Source organism: Limanda limanda, chromosome 6 (genome assembly GCF_963576545.1).
Source record: "Limanda limanda chromosome 6, fLimLim1.1, whole genome shotgun sequence".
NCBI lineage: Eukaryota > Metazoa > Chordata > Actinopteri > Pleuronectiformes > Pleuronectidae > Limanda > Limanda limanda.
Window position 1 is genome coordinate 28770523 of NC_083641.1, and position 12353 is coordinate 28782875.

The 12353-nt window shown below is 45.0% G+C and overlaps 1 protein-coding gene across 1 annotated transcript; it reads right to left on the bottom strand.

The window, feature by feature from the left end:
- Positions 1 to 2806: 2806 nt before the first annotated feature.
- sb:cb81 (mRNA decay activator protein ZFP36L1-like) lies at positions 2807 to 4742 on the bottom strand. Its single transcript, XM_061072972.1, has 2 exons — positions 4689 to 4742; positions 2807 to 4012 (listed from the first exon to the last, which is right to left on the bottom strand). Exons 1-2 carry the CDS (start codon positions 4740 to 4742, stop codon positions 2807 to 2809), a joined length of 1260 nt encoding a protein of 419 aa, XP_060928955.1.
- Between the last annotated feature and the right edge of the window lie 7611 nt (positions 4743 to 12353).

The window sequence follows — 12353 nt, forward strand, 5'->3', positions numbered from 1 at the left end:
TGTGTGTCAGTGTGACACAGTGATCGTAAAGGCCCGGGGAGCAGTGGGAGCGTTTTAAAGGGATGCTCCTGGGAAACGCTGCACCACAAAAACAACCACCTCTTTTTTGTGAAATTGCTTTTTACTCCATCATGTCAACCACAAAGATTTCCTTTACTGGATCACAAAGAATTAGACCTGTCGTCTTCGTTTCCCACAGGACAACAAAACCACTCCTGTGGATCTGAGCTTTTCATTGAGATACTTGAAAACAAACTCAATGTCCAATGACAACGTTTCTGCTGAAGTATTATTATGTTTTAAAAGTTTAGCACTTCACAAATCTGCTCACGTTCCAGATATTCTTGTAACTTTGTCTTTAGCGCAGTCGTCCTCTCTGCAGTTTAACTTCTTTACCAGCTGAGCTCATAAGAGACCGAGTTATGATCATGTCCATCTGAGTCATGATGTCACATGATGTAATAGAAAACAGGGAATGAAGGTGGTAAGTATATGAGACAGGTTATGATCCAACATGGACACTGGGACGTGAGGAGATTCTCAGTGTGGATGATGTGGAGACAAATAAAGATGCTTATCTGCAGTGGGGGAATAACTCAAAGATTCACTTAAGTAAATGTACAAATATATAAACAAAAGGGCATTCAAGTAAACGTTAAAGTACACATTAACTTTTCTAACTGATAACTATTCCTTAATGCATCAGTCATTATGTCTGAATCCTTTGTTGATCTCTCTTCACCACTGATGCTGATTGACTTTACTCTAATTTAAAGAAACAGAGTCGTAAGTCACCTGCCCAATTTAGATCACTTATAAAATATATATAAACACATAAATGCATAGTTAGTTCAGATATATGTTGTAGAGTGAAAGTAACAAGCACCTGAAACTAAATCTACTCAAGACAAGTTCAGATGCATTAAAAAGTAGAGTAAATGTACTTTGTTACGTGACATCACTGCTTATTTGTACGATGAAGGCTATTCACAGGATTTCGTTCAACTTTATATTTCTGCTTCATGGTATTTTGTTAAATTTCAATTCAGCTTTTGATCCATAAGTTAGGTTGCCCACTTCATGAAAATATAAAACATTCATTTTATAAAATAAGACACCGGACGACTGATTCAAGGTTTCAAAGACTTTTATTTTGAAATACAGATGGACAAATATATTAAGATAAAGAGCTAGGATATCAACATAACCCAGTGGAATGTAAACAATAAATGCACTTAAATTATGTCAAACAAAAACCACAATATCAAACAACACAATATAGGTTTCGCTTTGAAAAACAAAATAAATAAGACTTTAAGTTAACAACAGTTACAAAAACGAGCACAGGAAGCGTCTCTGGGCAAGTGGAGCAGAAACAAACAGGAAACTAACTTCTGCCTGATTCCATTGGAACACTCTTGATTCCACCTGCCGCTCGCAGAGTTCACTCGCTTGCCTGCAACGGGAGTCGACCTACAAACACATTGTCATCAAGGCAACTCTGATAGATAAAAAAAATGGACTTCAAACAAAGGGTCACCGGTGCCCACAAGAGGCTGCAGATTCAACATGTGAGGCGTGGAGAACCGGACTTTGTGTTCAGATGACAGCATTTATCAAAACAAGGTTATTACAGTCAGATGTGTGAGGCTCGGAGGAGAGGAGAGTGGACTCTGGTTGTCCTCACACCAGCAGCAGCGTCTCTGGTGGTGCAGCTGATATACATACGGAGAACCGGAGCTGCTGCTGAGGCGAGAACGCAGCGAGTCCTGATTCCAGCCAGGCCGCGATTAGCCAATAAGGCAACAAACGTGTAGAATGCCAAAATGTCCTCCTCCGCTCCTCTCCCCTCCGCGAGCCTTCTTAAAGCTACTGGATCGTGTAAACCGAGCAGATGGACGTCATGGAGCCTTCAGCAAAGCATCGTTCCTCAGGCATCATTTAACAAATGCATAAACACAATCACAAATCAAACAGCGAATCTTACAAAAACAGCCAATAAATAGGTCGAAAAAGTGTTAAGCAATAAAAACAATTGTCACAAAACACTGTGGTAGCTAAAGCTAAGTGTTAACAGTACTAGGAGGTTAGGGGAACTCTAACATCGGCTTTGGTAACTAGAGTCAGTGGGTTTCCTACACGTGTGCCGAGGCAGTGGAGCTGGATCCGAAGAAATGTCCGACAGCTCCGAACTGGCTGTTATCCAATCAGAGACAACATACAGTAAATTAACTCTCTCACTCAGCGACAGTTTCCAACAGGTGGAGAACGGCTGCTCCAGCGAAACTGTCGATAAGAAACAAAACCTGCGACAAACAATATTGCTTTTAAAAAAGTGGACATCTCAGCAGTCGTACATCAAACAGCACCAATCTTAACATCGTTCTTAAATCAGGGGACAGGAAGTTCTCACACGAGACTTCCCACTGAGCAGCATAAGGTCGGACGCTGAGCTAAGTGACGTTCCCTCTGAGGATTCTCTAACATGGGTATACAACAGTATACAGCAGTAACAATGGCATAACAGGAACAAGCATTCAAAAACAACAATGAAGCACCAAACAAAAAAAGAGGAGTCGGCTAAAACTGGACGAACACTGAGCAGCGCTACAACTGCTTGGATGAGAAATGCAATATGCACAAAGTTAGGTACGTTCACCGGGCTGCGTTTGGCGAGGAACTAAAACACCTAATGTTTTAAAATGCTTAGTTTGGACAATGGAGTCAAAAACCAGACTTGAGAGTTAAAACAATTAGACCATCCGTCCCTGATTAAACTCAGCCCTACAGTAACCCCCCCCCCCCGCTACTCGTCTGAGACAGACAGGCGGCTGAAGATGGGCAGACGTCGGCCCTCGAAGCTCGGAGACTCGGTGCCGCTGGAGGAGGAGCTGAGGGAGCAGGAGGAGGTGTAGCCTTCCTCGGAGAGAGAGTCGGCCGAGGAGCAGCGCTGGAGGCCGGAGAGGCCGCTCAGGGTGACCTGAGGCAGCTGCTGGGGGAGGTGGTACGGCAGGTTGGGGTTCTTGGAGGTGAAGTTTGAGCTGGGACACTTGGAGCTGATGGAGTCGTTCACGGCGTAGAAGCGCAGGGTGGAGTCACCGCAGTCGCCCGGCAGGTCGCTGAGGCCGGAGAAGGAGTAGGGGAATGGCTTCAGGGATCCCTGCTCCGGGAAGAGAGGAGACAGGAGCTCTGGACTCCCTGCCGAGGACGGAGGAGGAGAGACGGAGGAGGCTCGGGTGAAGAGGAGGGAGGAAGGCTGCGACTCCTCCACCGGTTGGAAGCTCTGTCTGGAGGAGAAGCCTGCGAAGCTGACACTGTGCCGCAGCTTCTGCCTCTGTGGGGGGGCGTCCTCCATCTCGTCTGCGTTGTGGATGAAGTGGCAGCGGGCGCCGTACGGGCAGAAGCCGACGGTGTGGAAGGTGCGGCACGGCTCCGTCTTGTACTTGGGGTGCCGGCTCAGGCCGCGCATCTCGTCCATGCCGTGAGCAAACTGGCACTTGGCGCCGTACTTGCAGGTGCCGCTCTCCTCGAAGGTGCGGCAGAGTTCCGTCTTGTAGCGGGTGGAGATGTGAGGCGAGGGGGGGCTGGGTCGGGCCACAGGGGAGGAGAGGGAGCTGCTGCTGAGGTTGAACCCCGGTGGAGGCATCAGCACGCTCGGTGACGTGATGTTAGACAGTTTGTCCTCCCTGACCCCCGAGCTGCCGCCGTGGCCCTCGATCATGCTGACGGAGCGGTCCACCCTGAAGGGGATGTGGCTGAGGGTGGAGCGCGGCAGCTGACCCTCCCGGCTCCACGGCGTGCTGGAGGCCACGCTGAGCCCCCAGCCGGCCGGCGGCTCCGGCAGCTCCGAGCTGCTGCTGCTGCTGCTGCTGTGGTTGAACTTGGAGTTGGGGAGGGTCACCGGGCAGAGGGAATGGCGGCGCTGGAAGCCCAGGACCCTTTGAGTGTGCTGCTGCCGTTGCTGCATTGAGCCGGCAGATGGTCCATCTGTCGCCTCCAGGCCGCGGAAATTCTGTCACACAAAAGAAGAGAAGATGTGAGCTCTTTGCATTCCTGGAGCGCTGGGGCGAGACCAGCGCGCCCATTCAAACAGAAAGAGACTTTCAAGCTGCAGCTCAGGAAACTGAACAGAATCAACACAGATTGTTTCATCTGTGTGAACTAAAGGTTGGATTACAGCCACAGGTTTTTCATGATTAGATTAGATAAGTAACATAAGCACGGGGTCAAAGATTTGTTTTACCAGATATTCGATTCCATCGTAGTTTTGTACAGAAAACATGAATCATTTAAATTGAAGTTGCTATTTTAAACACATAAAACATTAATATGTGAAACATCAAGACTTATTTAGCTATTTTAAGAGTAGTTAAAGAAATTAAAACAAACTTCCCACTCGTGAGTTTCACTTTTTCATCTGAAGTACAAAGATTTTCAACCTTTTTAACATCATTTGAGCTGCAGTAAATGTTCACTTTTTTAAAACTGCAATCTGGTTTTTACTTAAATGAGTTATTCCATGATAAATTAGGTCAAACCCCTGGATACATTAAAAGAAAACTTTATATAAAATTTAAACAATTCATTTTTGTTCCCTTTCATCAACTTTTTAAACTTTCCTCTGGCATGTAGATCTGGGTATATGTTACATATGCAGAAGTTCTAAATGCTCATTGTGTTGCTCTCACCTTGCAGAACTCCTCATCCAGCTCCAGGAACGGTGATAGGAAGTCGGAGGGCATGGTCGGCTCCTCTGTCCCAGCAGAGCCCAGGAGCCAGAGGTCGGATCCCACAGCTGAAGAGGTTTAAAAAGGGTTTCTGAGTCCAACTGGAGGAAGAGGGAGATGAGCCCAGGAGAGGAAGGGGTCGGGGGAATGGTGAAGAATGACACAGCTCAGAGTTTGTCCCTCAGCAGCTTGTTGGAGATGATCCGGGTGAGAGGAGCTGCAGGTTCTGGAGTCCAGAGGAGGAGAGGGGTGAGGAGTGAGAGAGGCAGGGAGCTGGAGGGGAGACGTGACTCCAGGAGGAAAGTTCCTGGACCATCTGCTGGAATCTGTTTAAATAGTTGGGGAAACCCCCCCCCCATGCACACCCACCCCCTGCCTGTGTTCCTCAGGGGGCAGGGCAGGGAGTGTGTGTTAATGTGTGTGTGTGTGTGTGTTTTGGGTGGATGGGGGAGGGGTCCTGCATTGTAAGGGTGTGCTGGGGGGCAGGGTGGGCACAGAAACAAGAGGAGGGAGCTGAATGAAGCTACTTTTCCACCTATTCATTACCGAATACTTAAAGATGCATTCTTCTTCTCCCACCGGCCGTCCCCTCACTTTGTTCGGGATCGATACAGCTAAGGAGATAATGACGAGTGTTGCAAATTCCAAACTCATCTACGCTCATCGGTGCAGTTCAAAAGTTTCAAAACTGTTTTAAAGTATATTTTCACTCACACATTCATATGAAAACATGTTGAAACTTACAGTTCCTTCATATATCAGAGAATTGTGAAACCTGATTAAAGTTTTTTAATTAAATAAGTCGACATTAGAAGCTTATGTGTTTTTCTCTTGCATAGTTTTTGTTTCTATGTTCTAAACCTTTTCTTTCCAAACCTTCTCTTACAATGATTCTAAAGAACTTTGGCTCAACTGTTTGTTTGTTAACAAGATTATGATAAAAACTACTGGATGGATAAATATGAAACCTGGTGGAAGGAGGTGGTGGGAATCAGGAAATAACCCATTAAGTTGAGGTGCAGATCATTTCTAAATGTGCTATATGAATATATAGAAATATATATAAAGTGATAAAACAGTAAAGTCTCAACACAGAGTTTCTCCATTATCAGACTTCATAAAGTAAACAAACAGTATCATAAAACTTTTGGATTTAATATGAACTACGGGAAATGATGAGCAATCACCAGAGCAATTCAAACTGTTCTCATTGGATTCAACAGAGGTTTGCTGTGATTACACCGGTTGTGAAGACAGACAGTTTGTTGAATAAACTAATAAATCTCTCCCTCACTCACAGGACTTCATCGTGAGCTCATCTGCAAAATGCAAATAAATCAACAAAATATCTAATTTTCTCTGCACCAATAATCGTCATTGTGACATTTGACATCATACAATTCTGTTGTACAAGTCATGTTGATATAGTCCCAGTCCGTGACTATTGTACACTTTTTATCTCGATGCATTGTGGGAAATAAAAACTTCTCACTCATCATTAGAACAAAATGGTGAGATCCCAGTGGACTGTGTGGTGAGGAGATTTGGGCAAAGCACTGTTATAACAATATTAAGACTCATACTGTGGTGACTTCATGTCTCATCATAAATTTTGATTTGAGTGCATTATGAATAACATCCCTAACAATGGTGGAGTCAGTCGTGTTCTCCCTGGCTGTCGCTTGTCAGTCGTCTGCTCTGGTTTCCTCCCAGAGTCCAAGGTCCCGTCTGTCGGTGAACTCCAAACCGCCCACAGGTGTAAGAGGAGAGCGAGTGTGTCAGGCTGACGAGCTGAACGCACCGCGCCCTGTTCCCCGAGCCGAGCTTCGTCTCTTCAAGGTCTCGGACACGGATCTGAGCCTCGGAGGCAGAGATGATGTCACTGGTTGAAATCAAGACAGAGTGAAGGAGACAAAGAGCTGCTGAGGTTCTGAAGCTCATTGTCGTTATAAACCCACAACAACTAAAGTCTTCTGCTTGATTCAAATGTATATATATTGCAATCTTTATATTTAAAGCTTCTGAATAAATAAAAGTGTCTCTTCTCTCTGAGGTTATATTTTATATTCATGGCCCTGACATGTGGGTCGCTGGTGACCCGGCCTCCCAGCACTGATCGTCACGGCTTCTCACTTCACGGCTCGTTGTTGTGTTGAGATGCAAATGCAGGTCAGTGAAGATGGTTCAAAGCTTGACGGAAGGAGAAGTGTGAAGTGTCGCCCGGTGATACAGCCTCACAACAAACAGGCCTGTTGATCTGAATGGGTCACAGTGGGATTTCTAAAATGGGCCCATGACCAGAAGTCAGGAGCCTCTTTCCAGCAGAGATCCAGCTGCAGCAGAAGAAACCAGACAAACTGGCTTGTTGCTGCACCAGGGTTTGGTGTCAGATAATGTTGTGTTACAGCCGGCGCTCGGATCCCAGACCCGACATGTTCAGATGTGGATCTGCCTCGTCCGACACACAAGGTGTGAACAGCTCGGCCTCGCCCTCTTTCTGGGATCGTTACCTTTATGCAGAAAGAAGGTTCCACATTCCTGCATTGACAAGGAGCGAACGACAACACAAGTATTTCACCTGATGACCTGTCAACACCCGAATCCACTTGTTCGGGTTGTGTACTGTACACAGTAAGTTTACATAGGATGGCCCAGGATTTTGAATACCACCAAACACAAGGTCGTCCTCAGTGTCGGCCATCTGCTCACTGTCAAACCACCTTTCAAAGCTGATGAAAATCATATAAAACAAATACACACTTGAAGTATTGTGCAGTTGAGGAAGTATGACAACAGACGTGCCTCATTACAGATGAGAGCAGTCGTCAGGTCCAGAGAATCAAGAGCTTGTTTCTCAAGGCTCTTATATACTACTACGTGTCCGTTTCTCGGAGAGGTCTCAGCGGGAGACAAAGAGTCTTTTTGATTTTTACTTCTCCGTCAGTCTACGTCCGGAAAAAATTCACCGCCAAACCCATAGGTGGCGCATCGGAAGACGAGCTCAGAGAAGCCTACCCCATTTGGGAAGAAGAAGTCCACGTGTCTCTGTTGACATGTTAGCTCCTCCCACACACTGAACCATGGCAACTAACAGAACTAAATAAAGTGACACCCAGCGGGTCAACATGCTGATGTAATCGTTTCTTAGCGCAGCGGTTCCCCGGTCTTGTTTCCGAACTGTGTTGCTGATTCCACAGCTTGAATCTGCTTGAGGCTACATGTAGCTAGAAGCTACACGGACCTAGCTCCCCCCCAGCTTCCACACACAGTCAGCAGGGACTCCCGACACTAACTACTACTATCCAGTGTTTGCTTCTAACCTGACGGTATTATAGAAACAGTGTCATGATAGAAGTGGAATTAAAGTCGTGACGGCGGGTTCTTGCACTGTTACCACCGCAGTTAGCATGGTGGCTAGCCTAGCCCGCTAGCCTAGCCTGCTAGCGCCGTTTTGAAAGCTCGTTATAACCGTCTGTGACCGTGCACACATGCCCTCAGTGCTCTAACGAGCCACCGTCAGCCGGACAACTCCGCTGGCTTAACACACACGTCACATTAATCGTAGAATCATAGTTGTGTTCGTGTTTGTTGCTACATGTAAACAGGAAGTTTGAGGTCCGGAAATACGGAAATGACGTCATACCGAAATGATGTCGTTCGCGGACCAATCACAGCCAAGAGCGGTCCGTCGGGTCTCCAACATGAAGACGGATAGTTAGAAAAATCAGACGTGTACGAAAAGCTGTCCGACGCCCTCGGAGTTGACGTTTCACGACGGATAGGGCGGTCTTATCTGTCCGTAATAGAAAAAGCGGAGAGGCATAAATTGGCCTTCAGAACCAGGCTGAAATCAGTGAAACTCAGAGTGTTGTGTGAACCTGTTGTTGTGTATTGTGCCACTTGTTGGTAGAATGAAATACAATGTGTGGGTCTGTGGAGTCCATCGAAAAAGTTCAGAGCAGATATACAATAGGAAATGTAAACACTGCAGTGTGAGAATCGGCTGGGGAAACTGAAACAACACAAAGAAGTGACAGAAAACCAAGTGTTTGGAGTTGGAGTGTTTTATGTTTTATTCCTGTCGACTGAGGACAGAAGCACACGTGAGGAGAAGTGAGGGAACGAGGAACTGTCTGTCCCTGATGCTGAGGAGCAGATGTGGACCGAGATGAACGGTTTGATTGTTTGCAGACTGGAAGAGAAAGAAGAAGAGAGTGTTTCCAGCTGTCCTGGCGTTGAGGAGTGGAAGATGATCTCCAGTGAACCGGGCTGAGGACTCACAGGTTTTCACGTTCACATGGCGTTTGCAGATTTCATCATCTCACAGAAAAACACACAAATATTCACGGAGCTGGTTTGAGGGACACGAGCAGTTTGTGGTTTGTGGTGAGTGACAGTTCACTGTAAACAAACCGTAAAACAGAACACACGTCTTATCACATCGGCTCAATACTACGTTAGTGTGCACGTGTGCGTGTGTGTGTGTGTGTGTGTGTGTGTGTGTGTGTGTGTGTGTGTGTGTGTGTGTGTGTGTGTGTGTGTGTGTGTGTGTGTGTGTGTGTGTGTGTGTGTGTGTGTGTGTGTGTAGGGTTAAATAACTGTAATCCAGTGTGGTTTCCTCCCTCTGGTCGGTTGATTTGGTAACAGACTGACTTCCGTTATGTCTCACACTCCTCCTTTCTTTCTTTCTTTCTTTCTTTCTTTCTTTCTTTCTTTCTTTCTTTCTTTCTTTCTTTCTTTCTTTCTTTCTTTCTTTCTTTCTTTCTTTCTTTCTTTCTTTCTTTCTTTCTTTCTTTCTTTCTTTCTTTCTTTCTTCCTTCATGAACAACAGAACAGACTCATCTGTCCATGGCCCTCCCTTCCTCGTATTTTCTACATTATTTTTAATGATCAATAAGATAATTTATCTTATCAGTTTTCAGTTATCGGTTCTCTCTATTTCTCTCTCCCTCTCTCTCTCTCTCTCTCTCTCTCTCTCTCTCGCTCTCTCTCTCTCTCTCTCTCTCTCTCTCTCTCTCTCTCTCTCTCTCTGTCTCTCTCACAAACTGAATCTGTTCTTATACAACTACCATAACTGTATGTGTGTGTGTGTGTGTGTGTGTGTGTGTGTGTGTGTGTGTGTGTGTGTGTGTGTGTGTGTGTGTGTGTGTTGTCTTGTGTATTGCTGTGGGGGCCCAGCTCAGTGTGTAAAGTGTCATTCTGGTGGTTAAACCGATGACCTACAATGTGATCATCATAAAGATAAAGTCTCTGTAATAACAAATTCATTTACAACTGTTATTTGTAATTCTTTGGTTTCCCAAGTATACAAGTTAATAGAAATTAAAGGTGTTAAAGTTTACAGCAGTAAAATAATTAATAATAACATAAGCCAAAGAATACATTGATAAATATGGTACAGACATATGGTTGTTTTATCAGCCAGATTACACAAAAAAACAGATTATCATGAAACTTGGTAGATGGAGTTATGGGTCAGAAAGAACCAAATTCATCTGGTGGAGATCTGAAACTGTTTTTAAAGGAGAAATTATTTGATTTAATAATAGTGACAAACAGAAAGGTTTTCAGCATTGATTGAAACACATGTAGACTGTTGTTTTCTCACCAACGCCTGGAACTTTGATGTGTTTCTCGTCTTCACGCCGGAAAAGAGGTTGAACCTCGTACCCACGACCAAATGGGACCGGGTGGTGGCGTTTCTTTATGGACGTGACATTACTTCTCAACTGCAAACATTTCCCAGCAGCTTGTGTTACTCGTTTCAGTTATAGTCATAATTTTAATTTGGTTGCTGTCAAAAGCAGTTTCTTGATTCAGCCGTGTTAGGCAAACAGGAACTTCACATTTCATTATAATAAATGTTGAGTGGACGTGTTCCACTAAGTATGAGAAAAGAAAAAATTAACAATCTTTCCGTGTTCAACATTGTATAAAAAAAGAGTCAAGAAGATTTAATGTAAACCTTCAGACCTCTGATATCAGATCATCTTATAAGTGTGAAGAGGTTTGATCCCACGTGGAGCAGCAGTGGGATCCTCTTGTGTGAACTTGGCTGGGCTCTGGTGTCAGTTAGCCGGGGGTTGGGGTGGAGTGAGGGTGGAGCTCCTCTCGTCTGAAGCAGCAAAGAGAGTTTGACTGTTTGTCGACAGCAGAGGAAAACAAGTGGAGCTGCAACAGAACACGTGACGGTTTACACATGTTAGAAACACGTTAGAAACACGTTAGTAACACGTCTCGGGAATCAACTGAGAACTCAGAGTGGATGTTTGGATATAAATGTGTTGATGGAGGAGGAGTCATCATCATCATCAGTGTTTCTGATACAATACTTACTGATACAAAATAAACAATGAGACACTTTTTAACTTTTCAATGTTAAATAATAGCAAACATAAGAGATACAACAGATCATAGATATGTGTATAACTGTGTAACACACTGTGGTTTCATCCATTTTACTACATCATCCATCACTAAGTGTTTTGGCTCTTTATCAGGTTGTATGCTCCTCTATAAGAAAAGCCTGAACACACATATCCTGCTTGCACTTATGAAGCTTTAGTTGTTGGTTATTTCTTGAATAACATCTTGTCTCCTCCACATGAAAACAGATGATTGTAAAACACAATAAACTGAAAGACCCAATCAGAAAACAGTAGTGAGCGTCTACGACATTGTTTCCAAACTTCTCAGCTTCTGCTCGTCCAGACTCAAACTAAAACGGAGCCATTTACAAACATCTCAGTCTCAGCAGCTCTCAAACTCCAGAGTCGTGTCACAACAGCGTCTGTAGCAGAGTGGATGAGTCTGAAAAAGGAAGGAGGCCTAAATCTAAAAAAACACCACATAGACAAAAAACCCAATCTCTCTCTCTCTGACACACACACACACACACACACACAGCATGGTTGTCGACCTCCTGTCTGAGCCTGTCTTGGCCTCTTTGTTGAGGCCAGCATGACAAGAGCTCTATTGTCCAGAGGCTTCTCCATATGCCTCCACACACACCACAGCGGAGCATTATGGGACAATACCAGCACACAGGCTCGGACCCAACCGTCTTCTGTGGCTTAATCAGGGACAGGACCTCATCCTGTCGCTCAAATGGCCGCAATGCACCGAACTGTACGAACTGTATCTATAAAGTTATGGTCAATTAGAGAAGTCGAGGCATCCTGCAGCGTCTAACTAGACGTTTAGACGATATGAGACGTTTATATTGAGGCTCTAAGCTTGAATAAGGTCAACTGCTTTAAACAGGATTATTCCCATGAGCTTAAGCCACTGTGGCGATGGGAAAGAAGCCAATTAGATGTATGAGTTATTCTGTCGGTGAAGTAAAATGCTTTGAATAACCTAATGAGACACAACCAAACCATTAAGCAGTTTTCAGACATGAACTCTGGAAAACTGGGTCTGGGCTTTCTCTGGAGCTACGCAGATGAAGAAGGCAGTGGGACATTGTTTGGGTCAGACGTGTCGAGGACAAGAGGAAACTCCACGAAGCGTTCAGGTGAGAGCTGGCGCTGGTTCGGACTCGCAGGAGGCCGGAGACGCCATCGGCTCTGGAAGTCTCGCATTTTTCTTTCCAAGTTGACGTCTTGTCTGTGGCTCCTCTCTTTC